The 19,788-nt window shown below is 42.5% G+C and overlaps 1 protein-coding gene across 3 annotated transcripts in view; it reads left to right on the top strand.

Moving 5' to 3' along the window:
- Positions 1-19,788, top strand: part of TAF1A (TATA-box binding protein associated factor, RNA polymerase I subunit A) — a 49,265-nt gene that overhangs the window by 15,895 nt on the left and 13,582 nt on the right. For all 3 annotated transcript variants that reach the window (XM_077485798.1, XM_077485799.1, XM_077485800.1), the window contains exons 8-9: positions 9,315-9,381; positions 16,088-16,211. In XM_077485798.1, the coding sequence (XP_077341924.1) occupies positions 9,315-9,381; positions 16,088-16,211 (191 nt within the window). The remainder of the gene's footprint in view (positions 1-9,314; positions 9,382-16,087; positions 16,212-19,788) is intronic.

Below are 19,788 nucleotides of genomic sequence, written 5' to 3'. Positions count from 1 at the left end.
ATGGTCCTAAGTATTCAGACCCTTTGCTCAGTATTTAGTAGAAGCACCGCTTTGATCTAATACAACCATGAGTCTTTCTGGGAAAGACGCAACAAGTTTTTCACACCTGGATTTGGGGCTCCTCTGCCATTCCTCCTTGTAGATCCTCTCCAGTTCTGTCAGGTTGGATGGTAAACATTGGTGGACAACCATTTTTAGGTCTCTCCAGAGGTGCTCAATTGGGTTTAAGTCAGGGCTCTGTCTGGACAATTCAAGAACAGTCACGGAGTTGTTGTGAAGCCACTCCTTTGTTATTTTAGCTTTGTGCTTAGGGTCATTGTCTTGTTGGAAGGTAAACCTTCGGCCCAGTCTGAGGTCCCGAGCACTCTGGAGAAGGTTTTCGTCCAGGATATCCCTGTACTTCATCTTTCCCTCGATTGCCACCAGTTGTCCTGTCCCTGCAGCTGAAAAACACCCCCACAGCATGATGCTGCCACCACCATGCTTCACTGTTGGGACTGTATTGGTCAGGTGATGAGCAGTGCCTGGTTTTCTCCACACATATTGCATAGAATTAAGACTAAAAAGTTCTATCTTGGTCTCATCAGACCACAGAATCTTATTTTTCAACATCTTGGAGTCCTTCAGATGTTTGCTAAAAAAACTCCATGCAGGCTTTCATGTGTCTTACACTGAGGAGACTTCCGTCGGGCCACTCTGCCATAAAGCCCCGACTGGTGGAGGGGTGCAGTGATGGTTGACTTTCTACAACTTTCTCCCATCTCCCGACTGCATCTCTGGAGTTCAGCCACCATGATCTTTGGGTTCTTCTTTACCTCTCTCACCAAGGCTCTTCTCCCCCGATAGCTCAGTTTGGCCAGACGGCCGGCTCTAGGAAGGGTTCTGGTCATCCCAAACATCTTCCATTTAAGGATTATGGAGGCCACTGTGCTCTTAGGAACCTTAAGTGCAGCAGACATTTTTTTGTAACCTTGGCCAGATCTGTGCCTTGCAACAATTCTGTCTCTGAGCTCTTCAGGCAGTTCCTTTTTGACCTCCTGATTCTCATTTGCTCTTACATGCACTGTGAGCTTTAAGGTCTTATATAGACAGGTGTGTGGCTTTCCTAATCAAGTCCCATAGGTATAATCAAACACAGCTGGACTCAAATGAAGGTGTAGAACCATCAAGGATGATCAGAAGAAATGGACAGCACCTGAGTTAAATATGAGTGTCACAGTTAAGGGTCTGAATACTTAGGACCATGTGATATTTCAGCTTTTCTTTATAATAAATCTGCAAAAAATGTCAAGTCTGTGCTTTTGTGTCAACATGGATATGGGGTGCTGTGTGTACATTAATGAGGGAAAAAAATTAACTTGAATGATTTTAGCAAATGGCTGCAATATAACAGTGAAAAATTTAAGGGTGTCTGAATACTTTCCGCGTGTGTGTTATATATATATATATATATATATATATATATATATATATATATATATATATATATATATATATATATATATATATATATATATATATATATATCCTTGCGAAAGTATTCGGCCCCCTTGAACTTTTCAACCTTTTGCCACATTTCAGGCTTCAAACATAAAGATATACATTTTTTTTTTTTTTTTTTTTGTGAAGTGGAACGAAATCTTTTGGATTTTTGAAACTTTTTTAACTAATAAAAAAAAAATATAAAGTGGGGCGTGCAAAATTATTCGGCCACCTTTTGCTGCGATTACAGCTGCAAGTCGCTTGGGGTATGTCTCTATCAGTTTTGCACATCGAGAGACTGAAATTCTTGCCCATTCTTCCTTGCAAAACAGCTCGAGCTCAGTGAGGTTGGATGGAGAGCGTTTGTGAACAGCAGTTTTCAGCTCTTTCCACAGATTCTCGATTGGATTCAGGTCTGGACTTTGACTTGGTCATTCTAACACCTGGATATGTTTATTTGTGAACCATTCCTTTGTAGATTTTGCTGTATGTTTGGGATCATTGTCTTGTTGGAAGATAAATCTCCGTCCCAGTTTCAGGTCTTTTGCAGACTCCAACAAGTTTTCATCCAGAATGGTCCTGTATTTGGCTGCATCCATCTTCCCCTCAATTTTAACCATCTTCCCTGTCCCTGCTGAAGAAAAGCAGGCCCAAACCATGATGCTGCCACCACCATGTTTGACAGTGGGGATGGTGTGTTGAGGGTGATGAGCTGTGTTGCTTTTACGCCAAACATATAGTTTTGCATTGTGGGCAAAAAGTTCGATTTTAGTTTCATCTGACCAGAGCACCTTCTTCCACATGTTTGGTGTGTCTCCCAGGTAGCTTGTGGCAAACTTTAGACAAAACTTTTTATGGATATCTTTGAGAAATGGCTTTCTTCTTGCCACTCTTCCATAAAGGCCAGATTTGTGCAGTGTACGACTGATTGTTGTCCTATGGGCAGACTCTCCCACCTCAGCTGTAGTTCTCTGAAGTTCATCCAGAGTGATCATGGGCCTCTTGGCTGCATCTCTGATCAGTCTTCTCCTTGTCTGAGCTGAAAGTTTAGAGGGACGGCCAGGTCTTGGTAGATTTGCAGTGGTCTGATACTCCCATTTCAAAATGATCGCTTGCACAGTGCTCCTTGGGATGTTTAAAGCTTGGGAAATCTTTTTGTATCCAAATCTGGCTTTAAACTTCTCCACAACAGTATTACGGACCTGCCTGGTGTGTTCCTTGGTCTTCATGATGCTCTCTGCGCTTTCAACAGAACCCTGAGACTATCACAGAGCAGGTGCATTTATACAGAGACTTGATTACACACAGGTGGATTCTATTTATCACCATCAGTCATTTAGGACAACATTGGATCATTCAGAGATCCTCGCTGAACTTTTGGAGTGAGTTTGCTGCACTGAAAGTAAAGGGGCCGAATAATTTTGCACGCACCACTTTTCAGTGTTTTATTTGCTAAAAAAGTTTAAAATATCCAATAGATTTCGTTCCACTTCACAATTGTGTCCCACTTGTTGGTGATTCTTCACAAAAAATTAAAATTTTATATCTTTATGTTTGAAGCCTGAAATGTGGCAAAAGGTTGAAAAGTTCAAGGGGGCCGAATACTTTCGCAAGGCACTGTACATGTGAGGTTTTTTATTTTATTTTATTTATTTATTTATTTTTTTTGTTTAATCCATTTTCCAAAGAGGCTGTAACATAACAAAATGTGGAAAAAGTGAAGCGCTGTGAATACTTTCTGCATGAACCTTAACTAAAGTGGAAGTAAAGTGATAAATGGTTTTGCAAATTTTTTAAAAAATATCTGAAAAGTGTATTCTGCGTCAGTACTTTGTAGAACCACCTTTTGCTGCAATTACAGATGCAAGTCTTTTTGGGGATGTCTCTACCAGCTTTGCACATCTAGAGTGAAATTTTTGCCCATTCTACTTTGCAAAATAGCTCAAACTCTCAGATTGGATGAAGATCGTCTGAACAGAAATGTTCAAATCTTGCTACAGACGCTCAATTGGATTAAGGTCTGGACTTTGACTGGGCCATTCTAACACATGACAATGCTTTGATCTAATCCATTGCAGTGTAACTCTGGCTGTATGTTTAGGGTCGTTGTCCTGCTGGAAGGTGCACCTCCACCCCAGTCTCAAGTCTTTTGCAGATTAACAGGTTTTCTTCTAAGATTGCCCTGTATTTGGCTCCATCCATCTTCCCATCAGCTCTGACCAGGTCCCCTGTCTCTGCTGAAGAAAAGCATCCCCACAGCATGATGCTGCCACCACCATGTTTCACGGTGGAAATGGTATGTTCAAGGTGATGTGCAGTGTTAGTTTTCCGCCACACATAGTGTTTAGCTTTTAGGCCCAAAAGTTGTATTTTTGTCTCATCTGACTATAGCACCTTATTCCACGTTTGCTGTGTCACGCTAATGTGCAATATTGGAATGAACTAAAATTGAATATTGTGTAATGAACAATGAAAATAACTTGCATAATAAAGACTGGTTATGAAAAAAACCTTAAAGGGACATGACACACAGTGCATAAAGCTATGGTGCAAATGTATTGTGTACAAAAAAAGTGAATGTAATATCCACAGAGAAGAGAGTCAAACATGAAGGGAATCCAAGTCCATAAATGAATTGTCATGGCATCACTGTGACTTCAAAAAGAAGATAGAGATGAGGTTGCAAGTAGTTCACCACCAATTATTTGAAGGCTTGGACTTAGACAGGCATACGCCTAATGACTCAATCCAGCGTATGGTGTAACACCAAAAATTGCAGGCATCCATATAAACAACCTCTAGTTGGGAGTCAGATATTCCTATGATCTTTCCAATGGCTCTCCAAATTAGTAACCCCCAACATGGTTAGATGAGGAGCAGGATGAATATACTCTTTCCTCTCTCTTAAAAAGGAAAAAGATAGAGGGCCGCTTAGTATAATTTCATTTTAAGAAAAAGGAGTTTTTTTATTAAGTAAAAGGAACACTCACATTTGTGAAGATAAAAAAAGCGCTTTGGTAAAATGTGACACAATGGCATCAGCAGAGCCCACATTGACGCGTTTAGTCTGAGACCTCATCTGGGGTGCCGGTCTGCTGCCGTCATTGCCTTTTAAATACAGTAGTGTGTCCCCCCATAAGGAGATACAGACCGATGGTGGTTCCTCATTGGCAATTGTGTCTATCCGTGCTTACTTCCTGTCCTGGCCAAAATGGCACGGGAGCGTGCGGTTCCAGCCTCATTCTGAGAGAATGTATGGCTTGAAGACGCGGCGGAAATGGTATCATCACGTACAGTTCAAACACCTCCCTCGGGGTGAAAGACAATGTGAGCAATGCCCACTGCCTTGTCAAACCAAACCTCGTTATGAGTTGCTGAGGAGTGCCAAGCCTCACTTTCAAAGACTAGCTTAACCTCGTGGGGCGATGATGACAGTGAACAGACCCACCCCCATATGAACTGGGAGCTTTCAATGGGCCTTCCCTGTGACACCAACCTCAAACACTAAGGATAAACGTAGGCATACCCTCTATGGAAACCCATGTTGGTGGAGCCCGTATCGACAGCATTACGTTGTGCTGGTTCAACGTCACAGTAACAATGACCAAATATTATATTAAAATGACTGTAAATAAAAACAGAAATGAGAGAACACAAATAGGGGAATATTGAAAAATAGGTCAGTGTATTAATTTGCCACGCACCGCAGAGCTGACACTCGATCTGGGGTCAATAATATACAGATGTATTATAGCAATAAAGTATATAAAAAGTTATATATCAGACGAGCATATGTGTATGCGCCCAAAAACGACCTACACAAAATCTAGTTAATCTAGGCTCTGTTAATGAAGGCATTAATGTCCCACTCTATATTCATACCGAATGAAGAGTGGGACTTTAACTCAAAAATCCAGTATGTCTCAAGACGTGAGACTCTTCTAGTGATGGGTATATCCCCCTTGGAGAGGAGGGGCTATCAATGAGAAACTCATTGCCTTTATGGTAGCGATTATGGTATTGTATATAATGCCTAGGTACACTATGCTTGGTGTCTCCAATTTTAATTTTGTCAATATGTTCATTTACTCGGATTGTGAATGTACAAATCGTTCGACCAACGTACTGTTTGCCACAAGGGCAGGTCATCAAGTAGACAACATGCCTGGTGGCACATGTACAGAATTGTTTGATATGGTACACACGATTGTTAACATTTTGATTTGAACTCCATACTTTTTAAGTCTATCTCCTTTGTTATGTTGAAAAACGCCACACTTTTTGCATGAGTAATACCCCACTAAATTGTGAAAAAAAAAAAAAAAGGTTGGTTGGGTGAATTGATGATAATATTGGGGGCAATTTTACTTTGTATAGACACCCCTAAAAATAACCTTGGGCTGTTATGGCTACAAAGAATATAATAACTTTTTATGTACTTTTTTTTTTATTTTTATTTTTTTTATGTATTTTTATTGTTATAATACGTCTTTATACTCTTGATCCCAGATGGAGTGTCAGCTCTGCGGCGTTTGTCAAATGAATACACTGACCTATTTTTCAATATTCCCCTATTTGTATTTTTTTTTTTTATTATTATAATAATAATAATGATGTTGTTGATACGGCCTCCGCTGACATGGGTTTCTATAGAGGCTATGCTTTATCCTTGGTGTTTGAGGTTGGTGTCACAGGGACAACCCATTGACGGCTCCCAGTTCATATGGGGGTGGGTCAGTTTCCTGTCTTCATCGCCCCACATGAGGTTAAGCTTGTCTTTGAAACTGAGGCTTGGCCCTCCTTCTCAGCATCTGATAGTGAACCTTGGTTTGACAAGATGTTGAGCGTTGTCTACATTGTCTTTTACCCCGTGGGCGGGCTTTGGACTGTACGGGTTGACACCAATTCCGCTATCCATTCTCTCAGAATGAGGCTTGACCTGCACGCTTCCATGCCATTTTGGCCGGGACTGGAAGTAAGCATGATTACACACACTTGCCAATGAGGAAACGCCACAGGTCTGTATCTCGTCATGGGGGACACACTACTGTATTTAAACTTTTTAATGACAGCAGCGGACCAGCACCCCAGATGATTTCTCATTAGATGAAATGCATTGTGACGGGCTCTGCTGATGCCATTGCGTCACATACCAAAGCGCTTTTTTATCTCCACAAATGTGAGTGTTCCTTTTTACTTAAAGGGGTGTTCCGGACTTTTTTTTTGTTTTTTGTTTTTTACAAACACTGTAGCTGCTGACTTTTACTAAGGACACTTACCTGTCCAGTGAGCCTGCTATGTTGGCCGCCCTGCTCATCGGATCGGCTGCTGGCGCCGCCATCCTAACTAAGGGAAACGGGCAGTGGAGCCTTGCCGTTTCCTACTACGCTTGCGCGAGCCGTGCGGCGCTTTGTGAATGGCCCCGTTGTTTCCCGGGACACACATGTCCCAGAAGACAACGGAGCTGCTCGCCGAGGAGGAAGAATTGAAGAAACAGAGCCGTGGAATAAGAAGAGTCGGATTAGGAAGACTGCCTAGCAACAGGGGTTTCTGGTGACTAAAAATAAAAAAAATAAAAAATATATATATATATTATATATTTTTTTTTTTTTTTTCTTAAGAATGTTAATGTACTTCTTCCCTTCCCTCCACTTTAATAAAATACTATAATTATTTTTATTTTATTTTTATTTTTTTCCCCCCCTTTTTTAACCATACCACACGGGAGAGTATATTCATCCTGCTCCTCGTCTAACCATTTTGGGGGTTACTAATCCGGAGCGACATTGGAAAGATCATAGGAATATCTGACTCCCAGCCAGAGGTCGTTTATATGGATACCTGTAATTTTTGGTGTGTTACACCATAAGCTCGATTGACTCATTAGGTGTTCAAGCTCTCCGGTAAGCCTTCAAATAATTGGTGGTGTACTATCTACTTTCAACCTCTCTGTCTATAATCTCTCCTTTTCTGAAGTTGCAATGATGCCATGACAATTCATTTATGAACTTGGATTCCTTTCACATGTTTGACTTTCTTCTCTGTGGCGATCATGTTCACTTTTTTGTACACAATATATTTTCACCGTTGCTTTATGTACTGGGTGTCATGTCCCTTTTTTTTTTTTTTTAAGGGTTTTTTCATAAGCATTGTCTTTATTATTCAAGCTCTTTTCATTGTTCAGTACACAATATTTAATTTTTTTCTCATTCTAATTTTGCACATTAGCGCTGCACTTTTATGTCACGTTGTTTGCAATTGTTCATTTGCTGTGCTGGCTGCTGTTCACCATTTAAAGAGACAGCACAACATATTCTTTGTTTTTCACATTTGCTGTGTCCCCCACATGGCTTCTCACAAACTGAAAACTGGACTTCTTATGGCTTTCTTCTTGCCACTCTTCCATAAAGGTCAGATTTGTGGAGAGCACAACTAATAGTTGTCCTGTGGACAGATTCTCCCACCTGAGCTGTGGGTCTCTGCAGCTCCCCCAGACTTACCATGGGCCTCTTGGCTGCTTCTCTGATTAATGCTCTCCTTGCCCGGCCTGACAGTTTAGGTGGACGGCCATGTTATATCTAACCCTGCTTCAAATGTCTCCACAACTTTATCCCTGACCTGTCTGGTGTGTTCCTTGGCATTCAGGATGCTGTTTGTTCACTAAGGTTGTTGTCTGACAAAGCTCTGAGGGCTTCACAGTTTGTATTTATACTGAGATTACAGGCAGTCCCCAAATTCCGAACCTCTGACTTGCAAATGGCTTCTACTTAGGAACAGGAGGCGGTGTGACATTCTGTGCATGAGTGGCCACTTTTTGACGACGGGCACCTCCAGAGAATGTGCACGCATGCGCGGCTACTTGACAGGACATCGGAAAACTGTCTTTGCCGTTCTGTGCATGTGCTTCTGACTTGCATACATTTCTGACTTAAGAACAAACTGGCAGTCCTTAACCTGTTCGTAATTTAGGGACTGCCTGTAAATTGCACACAGGTGGACTCTTTACTAATTAGGTGACTTCTGAAGGCAATTGGTTCTACTAGGTTTTTAGGGGTATCAGAGTAAAGGAGGCTGAATATAAATGCACACCTCATTTTCAGATATTTATTTGTTTAAAATGTTAAACCATTTTTATTTTTTTATTTGTTTTTCTTCCACTAAAATCCCAGTAAAGTTTGGAAAATTTCAAGGGGGTATGCATACTTTTACAAGGTACCATATTGCTTCAGGATCTCTTGTGACCAAAGAATCAATTTGTGTCCTGTACTGTATATGTAATTTCAGATGAGAAATTATGCCATACCTGTAAATTCTATATCTTTGAGTACAATACAGGACACAGGTTCCTCCCCCGTCGCCACCCTTTATTTTTTTTTATTTTTTTTTTTTCCTCTCTAATCTCCTTACTGCTTGCTAAGATACCGAAGCCTAATGGAGTGGGAAGGGTTATACAAGTACACTGGAGGATGGTCCCATCAAAGCTTTCCAAACACCTGAAGGTAGCAGCTGGTGGTCCATCACAGCAGCATATAACTAATGGTCTAAGAATCAATTTCTGTACTGTACTCCAAGGCATGGAATTTACAGGTACATCAAAATTCCTATTTCTTTCACTGGTGCTTTGGGCTAAACCAAGCATTTAACCCTTGCAGTGTATAGAGTACCCCTCTGCCAGGGATGTGGTGTTTTCACCAATGTATAGTCAAGTTAACTGACATAAAATTTGGCCTTGGCATCCAGAATTCAGTGGCCCCTTGGCATCAATGGGTTTAACTTCCTGGGAGAGGCAATGCAAAATGTTTGATTTTAACCAATGTCTTTTATTTTCCCAGATTTTGCATGCCCTGGTCCCATCACACAAGCTTATGCTGGAGTTCAGTAGGCTTCTAAGAAATTCCGGTGAGTTATGTGCTGTACCATTTTTCTCTGTGCTTGTGCGCTTTTGCTTTAATTTTAAAGTGTGTGCGTGTGTGTGTGTGTGTGTGTGTGTGTGTGTATATATGTGTGTGTGTATGTGTATATATATATATATATATATATATATATATATATATATATATATATATATATAATTTGCCCAGGGCCCGCCCACTGAGTCCTTTGCGTGGTGTGATTGCATGAATCAATCAATACAACACCTCTCGACTGACTAAAGCACCATACCTTTATTCCCATCCATGGCCAACATCCCGGAGAGGAATGGGTGATGCTGGGCGTGGATGGAGATGCATTGTGGAGGGAGGTATGGGTGATGCTGGTTGGGGATTAAGATGGAGTTGCATTGTGAAAATGCATGAGGATGACTCTGGGTGAGGACGAGAATTACATAGTGAAGAGGCTCTCTACAATGAAACTCATCTCCACCCACAGTCCTCATCCATTTCCACAATGCAACTCCATCATGCCAGCTTGGCAGCCTCAGGTGTCCCATCCAAGGAGAAGCATATTAAATAAAGTCCAAATATACACAGGGGGCAGTGGCCTCACTTGGGCTGATGTCACCTGGTGTGACAAAACATGATGTTGCCTGCCCCCAACCTTGGTCCCTCTCTGTTGGCAGTGGCACAGCGAGGTACTCCCCCCCCCCCCCCCCCCCCCCCCCCAGCACAATGATTTTTCCTGTGTTCTCTCTCTATCTCCTATCGCCTACCTATTTACTAATGCTGAAGTAAGAAGTGGGACAGGAAGATGGCAAAGGGGACGAGGAGTGCTTAAAGCAGAAGTTCCACTTTTGGGTGGAACTGCACTTTAAGTCGTTTTAGCTTTTTGTTCAAATGTAATATAACAACTTTCCAGCAGGTGGTGTAAGTTGTACACAGATGTATTCTATGTGCTAGTAGTTGTATCATTCTATCCACCATACTTACAGCTGTATAAACTCAAAGCTGCTGGCATTATGCCCAGATCATTTTCTTTCAAACTTTACCTTTCTCTCTAGTGTCTACCTGCTTTTCATTATCAGTGTTTACTATGATGAGATGACAGTTGATGATGCAGGAGTCAGTGTCTCCTTTCATTAAACAAAATCCTTTGCATGTGGCTGGCTTTTCATGATTGCACCAGTGCTGCAGCTCTCTGTTGACTTTTGCTTGTGTGCCCGCTGCAGAACCACAGGTGCACAGCTTAAAGCAATGTTGTATCTGACTTTTTATGGAGTTGCTCTGTGGTGTGTTGATTTGATGAGCAATGAAGGGTCAGTGTTGCAGCATGTCTAAGGAGGTGCAAATTACAAGGTGGTGCATGAAGGTGGTCTCCTAAAAAGTGGCGCTGTGAATTATTTACCTTTTTTTTATTAGTGACTATATATCCATTCACTACAGTGTGTGGGATATAGCAGGAATCATCCTAAATATCTATGAAAGCCCATTAAATTGCAGCCGGTAAATTAATGAGAAATGTGTTTTTTGTTTTTGTTTTTTTTCTGCATATTTGAGCTGATGGGAAGCGAGTGTCTGAGTGTTTTTGCTCAAACTAGTTACTGCAACTAATTGCAGCACAAGAGAGATATCATTAACACCCATTTGATATAGCCACCTGTTAACTTACTTTGCCATTAGGGGGATATTGATGATTTTATATGGGACAGTTACATCCTTAACACATCCCATTGTGGCAGGGGTGCAGCGGATAAGCACAATTTTGGACATGGTATCTTTCATTATTGTGCTACAAAATAGAGTACTAAAGCCTCTTTATGAAAAGGCGCCCCCACTCGCTCGGGTCAGGGGAAGGCTCCTGCAATTCTCAAGGATCTGGCAGGAACAATGTCAAGACAGATGGGTGGCTTATGCCGTTTCTCTAGGTTACAAACTAGAGTTCCGAGAGTTTCCGTCTCCTTGGTTTTTAAGGTCAAATGTTCCCAAGGATCCAGAGAAGAAGGCTCTCCTAGCACTGGATCATCTATTATCCAAGTCCGTGATATCAGAAGTTCCCTTAGAGGAACAAGGCACAGGTTTTTATTCAAACCTCTTTACGGTTCCAAAATCAAACGGGGAAGTAAGACCTATTCTAAATCTCAGAGATCTGAATTGGCACTTGAACATCCGATCCTTTCGCTTGCGAGTCAATCCGGTCGGTTGTAGCCACCCTCCAAGGAGGGGAATTTTTGACTTCTATCGATATCAAACATGCATATCTCCACGTGCCAATATTTCCCGCTCACCAGAAATTTCTGCGATTCGAAGCAGAAAATCATAATTTTCGGTGTTTGGCCCTGCCATTTGGTCTAGCCATAGCACCACGGGTGTTCTCAAATTCTGGCGCCTCCTTTAGCCAGATTAAGGGCTCAGGTCATAACGGTCCTAGCCTACTTAGATGATCTTCTTTTAATAGATCATTCAGTTTCAGGGGTAAACCACAGTCTGGTCACAACAATAAACTACCTGGAATCTCTAGGCTGCATTCTCAACCTAGAAAAATCCTCCTTTAAAACCATCAAGGAGATTTTAGTACCTGGTTCTGGTCATAGAAATGCCTTTTTCTGTATGGTATCGATCCCAGAAAAGAATAAATTCCATTGCAGAGCTAATTCAGCTCATCAAGGCAAAGAAGAAGCCTTCCATTCGGTTATGCATGAGACTATTGGGGAAAATGGTGGCCTCCTTCGAGGCCGTCCATTACGCACAGTTCCATTCAAGAATGCTACAAAACGCAATCTTGTCAGCCTGGAACAAGAAGGTTCAGGCCTTAGATTTTCCAATTCATCTGCCTCCCGACGTACGTCGGAGCCTAAATTGGTGGTTGATATCCAGCAACCTTCAAAAGGGAAAGTTTGTTTCTACCAGTCTCTTGGAAAGTGGTGACTACAGATGCCAGTCTTCTAGGCTGGGGAGCAGTCCTGGAAGAGGATTCTGTCCAGGGGAAGTGGTTCAAGTTGGAAAGGACGTTGCCCATCAACATTTTGAAGATTCGGGCAGTTCTTCTGGCTCTAAAGTCCTGGATGGTCAGACTGAGGGTCTGTCCTATTAGGATTCAGTCCGACAGTGCCACGACTGTGGCTTACATCAATCACCAGGGGGGCAAGAGGAGGCGTGCAGCCCAAAAAGAGGTGAATCATGTTCTGTCTTGGGCAGAACACAATGTCCCTTGGTAGACGGACTACGTGAGTCGCCAACAATTATTTCGGGGACAATAGTCTCTTCACCCTGACATCTTCCTAGCAATATGTCAGAGATGGGGTACTGTGAACGTAGACCTGTTTGCATCCAGTTTCAACAACAAGGTCGACAACTTGTGTCAAACAAAGGATCCGCTAGCTTGCGGAGCAGACGCATTAGTCTTCCCATGGAATCAGTTTTCTCTGATCTGTGCATTTCCTCCAGTTCTGTTTCTTCTGCGTCTTCTTCGCAGGATCAAGCAGGAACAAAAGGAGGCGATTTTGGTGGCCCAGAAGATCTTGGTTTGCCGAGATCATAAAGATGGCAGTAGGAGACCCTTGGACTCTGCCATTACGACCAGACCTTCTCACACAAGGTCCGGTATTCCATCCTACCTTACAGTCGCTAAATTTAACGGTCTGGCTATTGAGATCCGCATTCTAAAGGTTCATGGGTTGTCTCCTTCGGTAATATCTACCTTGATTAATGCCAGGAAGCCAGCTTCCAGGGTCATCAACTATAGAGTCTGGAAGGCATATTTTTTCTGTTGTGGATCCAGGTGTTGGCACCCCAGGAAATATGTCATGGGTAGGATCAGGACCAGGCCAGGACTTAGGAAGCGGTATATAGATGGAAGCACTCAATCGGAGTGTGGAGGATGTTCCGTCACATTGGTGGCAAGCAGTGGGTTGCTTCCTGCAGTCTGGGACATCAAAACCTCCACTGGGATCCAAGATCAGGATAGCAGACTTAAGTAACCCCAGCAGATATATGGACTTGGCATCAGAGTTCCCGGGGCTGCTGCGGATCATCCTTTCAGCATACACCAGGACTGTGTCTGAGAATGAATACCTGGAGCTCAGGCAGCGGATTTGGGTGGAGCTCTGGATTGGAGCCCTCCAGCTCACTGGTATAAAACAGGGCAAGTTCTTTCCAACCTAAGAGCAACGGGCCAGTGACTAACGGGCATTGCGGGTGGCATTCCTGGGAGAGCGGCCGCAGGAGCAATGGGTGACTGAGTTGGACAGGCTGGTCCACCAGGAGATCGAGCTGGACAATCGTTATCGGGCTCTGCAATGGCACGCAGAGCAGTGATATTTAGGGGAGACAACAGAATGCTCTCCGGAGGGATATGACTTTGGAGGCCCTGGATTGCTGTGGGAGAGCCTTACAGATCGTTTTGTGTTTGGCGATGAAGGGGAATATGCTTGGTCTTGCAGGAGTCTCTGCGCTTAAACCCGATCTGGACCATTTGTTAAGGAAGGAACAGCATCTGGAAAGGGCATACAGGAAAGGAAACTGCTAGAACACGTTCAGCAGCATGCCAGAGAATCGGCAGTGGAAAATCCGGAGATTGTCGTCCCCAAACCTGAAGTTCTGACAACAGGGCAGAGTTCTGCTAACTTCTGCCCAGCACCAACAGTGGCTTTGGCCTTCTTGAGAGAAGTAGTCGGCCTTTCTCCCACAACACTGACAGGGACATGTGATTTTCTGCCAGCAGCATCTATGGAGTTGCAACAAACTTCTTCAGCTGAAGATCTGGTAACTGAACAGAGGGTCCAAGACCCCTGTCCCACACTTTTAGCAATTCCAGAGACTGGGGATTTAATAGATGTTTCTATAGAGGAGCAACCACCTAGCAAACCCCCAGGAGAAGTGCTGGCAACCGGACAGAGGGTCCAAGACCTCTGCCCCACACCTGCAGCAATTCTGGAGGCCCAGGGTGAGGAGGTGGCAGTCTATCATGAGCTGCAGATCAGGATCCAAGGAGAGAATGCAGTCGTCGCCTCACAACTGCAGCTTGATCTGGTGTCAGTGGGCCTGTGGTCTCCACTAACAGAACACCAGCAGAAGTGCTAGCAACTGGGCAGAGTGCTACCAACCTCTGCTCAGCACCTGCAACAACTGCGGAGTTCCAGGGAGCTGGGGCAGTCAGCCTCTCTCCCCAACAGTTAGCTGGAGCAGATGATGTAGAGAAGCTCCTACACCCCGCTGAACTGCTGGAACAGAGCTCTGCTGGCCTCTGCCCACAACAAACAGAGGACAGATTTCCTGTAAGGGTGGATGGTACTTCAGTCGCCACCTGTATACCCCAGGGATTCTGGGCAGTCGGCCCAGATGCCCAACAGCATGGCGGACTGAGCCCAACCACCCTGTCTTCTCTCCAGTGGCTGAAAGGACTCCAGGGAGAAGGGGAGGTCCACACCTCTCCCCAGCATCAGGCATGTTCTCTGAGAGAGGCAGAGGTTGGCTGGGTGAGGAATACTCTGGGACAATTTGTTTGGGGTACTGTGTGGACACCAGCATTAGGACTGGAACCCCTGACTAACTTCGGAGTCAACCCGTCTGGGGTCTCCTCCTGTGTTAGTCTCCTGCCGAAAGGGGAGATGTGTGACAGACCTAGCCAGGACACAGGCTTTTTGAGAGGACTGAATGCGAGCCTCTTGCCGACCGATTATGGGGCCTGGATTTTAAGGGGCACAGGGTGAATGAGAACCCCACTATAATCTGTGCTAGTCAGATTCAATGCTGTGTATATATAATGTTGTCTCATGCTGTTGGGACACACACTGTCAGATGCTAATGTCATGAACTCCAGCCACCTGTATGTTGGCTTGTATAATGTAAATGAGTCTAGTCTGGCACATTGTTGTTTGGGCTAATTAACCCTGTGTTGATGATTATGGTAATGTTTATTGAATTGTTAGTGAGCTAGGAGCCGAAAAGTCTTATAATTATATAATTAGCTCAGGCTAATTAGGTTAGGTTTTAGTCACCCTGCTGTATATATTTTTGTGAGATCTCAAATAAAGGTCATTCCTGATGTCCTCCAAGACTGGTGTCGTCTAGTTCTTGGGGTTTCCTATAGGCAGATCCATTGGACTTGTATTACAGGACTTAGGAAGCGGGATATAGACGGAAGCACTCAATCGGAGTGTGGGGAACGTTCCGTCACAGATAGGATGGGATTAGAAATGAAGCTGGCCTTGAATACTATCAAGGCCCAGGTGTCGGCCTTATCGATATTTTTTTCAACGGCCACTTGCTTCACATTCTCTGGTTCGTAACTTTCTTCATGGGGTAACGCGGATTAATCCCCCAGTTAGGTCACCCCTGAACCCTTGGGACTTAAATTTTAGTCCTTTTGGCTTTACAAAAACAGCCTTTTGAGCCTATTCAAGTTATTCCCTTGGTCCTCTTGACAAAATAATTTTCTTGGTTGCCATATCTTCTGCAAGAAGAGTATCTGAGTTAGCTGCTCTTTCTTGTAAAGAGCCATATTTGATTATTCATAAGGATAAGGTTGTATTGTGGCCTCATCCTAATTTCCTACTGAAGGTAGAGTCAGGTTTTCATTTAAACCAGGACTATAAAAAAAATAAAAATTTTATGAGACTGAAAAATAACAACTGTAGTGTTTGTGACAGACTGCATAATGTAAATCATTCTTTGCTCAAAGGCACAACTTTTTCTGTTAACACCTGAGCTTGTTTGTTTTATTTTGGCAGGGTCAGATGAACATCACCAGCTTGCACTGCATGTTCTGTTTGACCTCCTGGATCACTTGGGTTGGAAGGACAGTGTGGTAGCATGGAGGCGTTTAGCAAAGCTGCTGAAGAAAACCTTGAAATGGTGAGTGAAGTCCTCATGGCAAAACAGTTGCTGTCTATGGTGATTTTTGGTGGTATCTTGACTGTATGAATAAATTCCTGACGTGTCACAAAATGTTATTTACCTGTACTTTTATTTTTAACAAGCAGTTTTAAACCCTTAGCTATACCGTAAAGTGACTGGGCTCAGATAATGGATCAAACAAACATGAAACAAATCCTCCTACATAAGTTTGTACCTGTTTATCTACAATCTTGTCTACATTTGTTCAAAGTGCTGAAATACAAAGCTTGTCTGTGACTTCACCTCTTCACCCCCTTTTTTCTGAACCCCCATGCTGCAGAGGTCAGTGAGGAAGAGCTCGGAGAGCTGATTAAAGAGAACGAGCACCCCCCCTTCACACACAGGAGAACTTATCAGAAGTGATTCATGCTGATGGAAGAACTAAGCAACAGACAGAAATGACTTTTATTTAAATAAATAAATAATAATTCAAATAACTATACTCAAACCCTGTCAAAAACTAAACAGTTGAAGTCCAGTCAAAGATATATATACACACACACACACACACACACACACACACACACACACACACACACACACACACACACACACACACACACACACACACACACACACACACACACACACACACACACACATATATATATACATACATACATACATACATACATACATACATACATACATACATACATACATACATACATACGATTACGCTGAGTGAGGAGATTGATACATCTGCTTCACCTATTTTTTTTTCTCCTTGGCATAAATTAATAATTATGTTAAAAAAATACACTATATATATATATATATATATATATATATATATATATATATATATATATATATATATATTTCTCTCTAAATAAATTTAATTTTTTTAACATAATTATTAATTTATGCCAAGGAAAAAAAAAACATTAGGTGCAGCAGATGTATCAATCTCCTCACTCAGCGTAATGGTGCATAAAAAACACAAATGTACATAAAATAATAATAAAAAGAATTGTTCAGGTTGCTTACTCTAATACACAATATTCTCTCTATGACAAATGCAAAGTACTGATATACAAATCCTCCAATAGCTTTTATCATTAGTGGCGCTCCTGTCAAATTAAAATGACTGGACTGAAAAAAAAAATTCAAAATATAAAACAACCAAAATAATCATCCCTTGATAGGAATATCAGATGGTGATTTAAGAGAGAAAGGAGAGTCCAGACACAGATGGTGATATCAATATTTGTCTGTCGAATGTGCACCCTTCCACCAGATTGCTCCACCCGTGGGTCACACACCCCTCTGGTGTTCAAACTCGCCACAATTCCAGATTAAATGAACCTTGAGTAATCCCGCCAGAGCGCTACTCCTTTTATGTCTCTTTCTCTTCAGAATCCATAGACAAGTGTAGCCAGATCCAACCTATGAGAAAAGGAAAACCATTTCTCCACATAGTCTAGTCCTGCTTTAACACTTTTTTTATTGGAGTTCCATAATTCAAAACGTTGTCCTTCTCTTCTGGAGGCTTTAGAACTATGTTCTGTTTGTTAGAAACTGTAAGCTTTGATCCAACTTTACTCTCTCTGCATCAAAGTAGTGAAGGCTCCTTTTTCAAAGTCGCTGATTTACAAAGTCCTATAGATGGGAGCAGGTGCCATTTGAAATCAATGGGCTGTGACTTGTCATGTGACTTTGCATCCAAAGCCACACAACGAGTTGCACTAGTGGAAACGGAGCCTTAGTGGTTGCCTGTGCTATGATCACTGTAGACGGTGAGCTGAGACCCCAGAGCACGTCCAGCTCTCTTCTCCTGTGCACAACAATACTGTATATGTGCACCTCCCACCCCCCCTTGTGGATGGGGCTTTTTATTTCTTAATTTTCTCATGTATTGGGATGTACAATGAGAGAACACTGGGCAGGAACCTATGATTAGCTCCTCCTATCCTGTATATGTCCACTGGCTACACGGGAACAGTGTCCCTCCCAGGAAGTGATATCGCAAGCTTTCAGTGACCACACCCACTGGTTGATTTTTGTCTCTGAAGGAAGTAGAATCTAATCATGTGATGGCACTGGATTCTGCAACATAAAGGGGTAGAAAAACTGGGATTATTTTCAGTTTGAGCCATAAGGCTGAACTTGGCTCACATTAATGATTGCAGGGGAGAATTTAAGTGTTAGGGTAGACTTCCACTTTAAGTGCCGCAGAAGTTCCATCCCGTGGCTGCTAATGCAGTTTAGTGGTGTGATACACGTAGAGATATATATATATATATATATATATATATAAAAAAATTCAATCCAATGCTCTTCTGGCTGGAGACCTGCAGAAACATCCTGCCCTTTCACACGTGTGGACCGTTCGTCTGTTTTTTTTCATCTATCCATAGACTGATACAGCGTTCACATTTTTATTAGAAAAGTTGCATCCACGACTGGAAAGAGTGAACATGGATATGAGGCATTGTGTGCCTTCAGAGGAGTGACTTACCCTGAGGTAAGCCAGCCTTTCTGCTTGATTATTTCCAGTGTAGGATTCCTTTCATCATTTCTTCTACTCTTCCCTTTCTGGCATCTGGACTATCGTATACGTCCCTAAACCACTACTTTTTGTTGGGAATCTCTACAATTTCAGGAATTGTGCACGACATATGTCAAACAATATTGGAGGAACTTTGGTCTACTGCAATGCCTGTTCCAGATGCATCCATGTGGCAGGAAATCACAAATGTTTTTTGGAGAAAGACCCAGTTCCATAACTGTGTTGGAGCCCTGGATGGGAAACGCATCCAAATTCAGATGCCGCCTGGGTCTGGCTCACAATTTTTTAATTATAAGAAATACTTTTCCCTGTTCACTAGGCTGCATGTGACTTCCTAAAGACCACTACCTGGGTCATAGGTTATTATTTTTTTTTTTTTTTAACCGCTTCAGCCCCGGAGAGGGTTTTACTCCCTTCCTGACCAGAGCACTTTTTGTGATCCGGCACTGCGTCGCTTTAAATGACAATTGCACGGTCATGTGCCATTGCACCCACACAAAATTTTTTCCCATCCCTACTGGTGCACACAACAGTCCAGTGTGATGAGGCCCCCCAGGAGGTGGTCTGAGAACACGCAGATGCTGGTTTAACCACTTAAGCCCCAGACCATTTGGCTGGCCAAAGATCCGAGCATGTTTTGCGATTCAGCACTGCGTCACTTTAACTGACAATTGCGTGGTCGTGCGACTTGGCTCACAAACAAAATTTAGTTTTTTTTTTTTTTTTTTGTTTTGTTTTTTAAACCACAAATAGAGCTTTCTTTTGGTGGTATTTGATCACCTCTGCGGGTTTTTTGCACTATAAACAAAATAAGAGTGACAATTTTGAAAAAAACACAATATTTACTTTTTGCTATAATAAATATCCCCCAAAAATATATAAACAATTTTTTTTCCTCAGTTTAGGCCAATATGTATTCTTCTGATTTTTGGTAAAAAAAAAAAAAATCAGAAGAATAAGCATATAGTGATTGGTTTGTGCAAACGTTATAGCATCTACAAAATGGGGGATAGTTTTATGGCA

This window comes from Lithobates pipiens, unplaced genomic scaffold (genome assembly GCF_037356315.1).
Source record: "Lithobates pipiens isolate NorthernLeopardFrog02 unplaced genomic scaffold, aLitPip1_a1.2 Scaffold_18, whole genome shotgun sequence".
Classification (NCBI taxonomy): domain Eukaryota; kingdom Metazoa; phylum Chordata; class Amphibia; order Anura; family Ranidae; genus Lithobates; species Lithobates pipiens.
The sequence above is the reverse complement of the archived record's forward strand: the minus strand, read 5'-3'. Positions and strand labels throughout refer to the sequence as shown.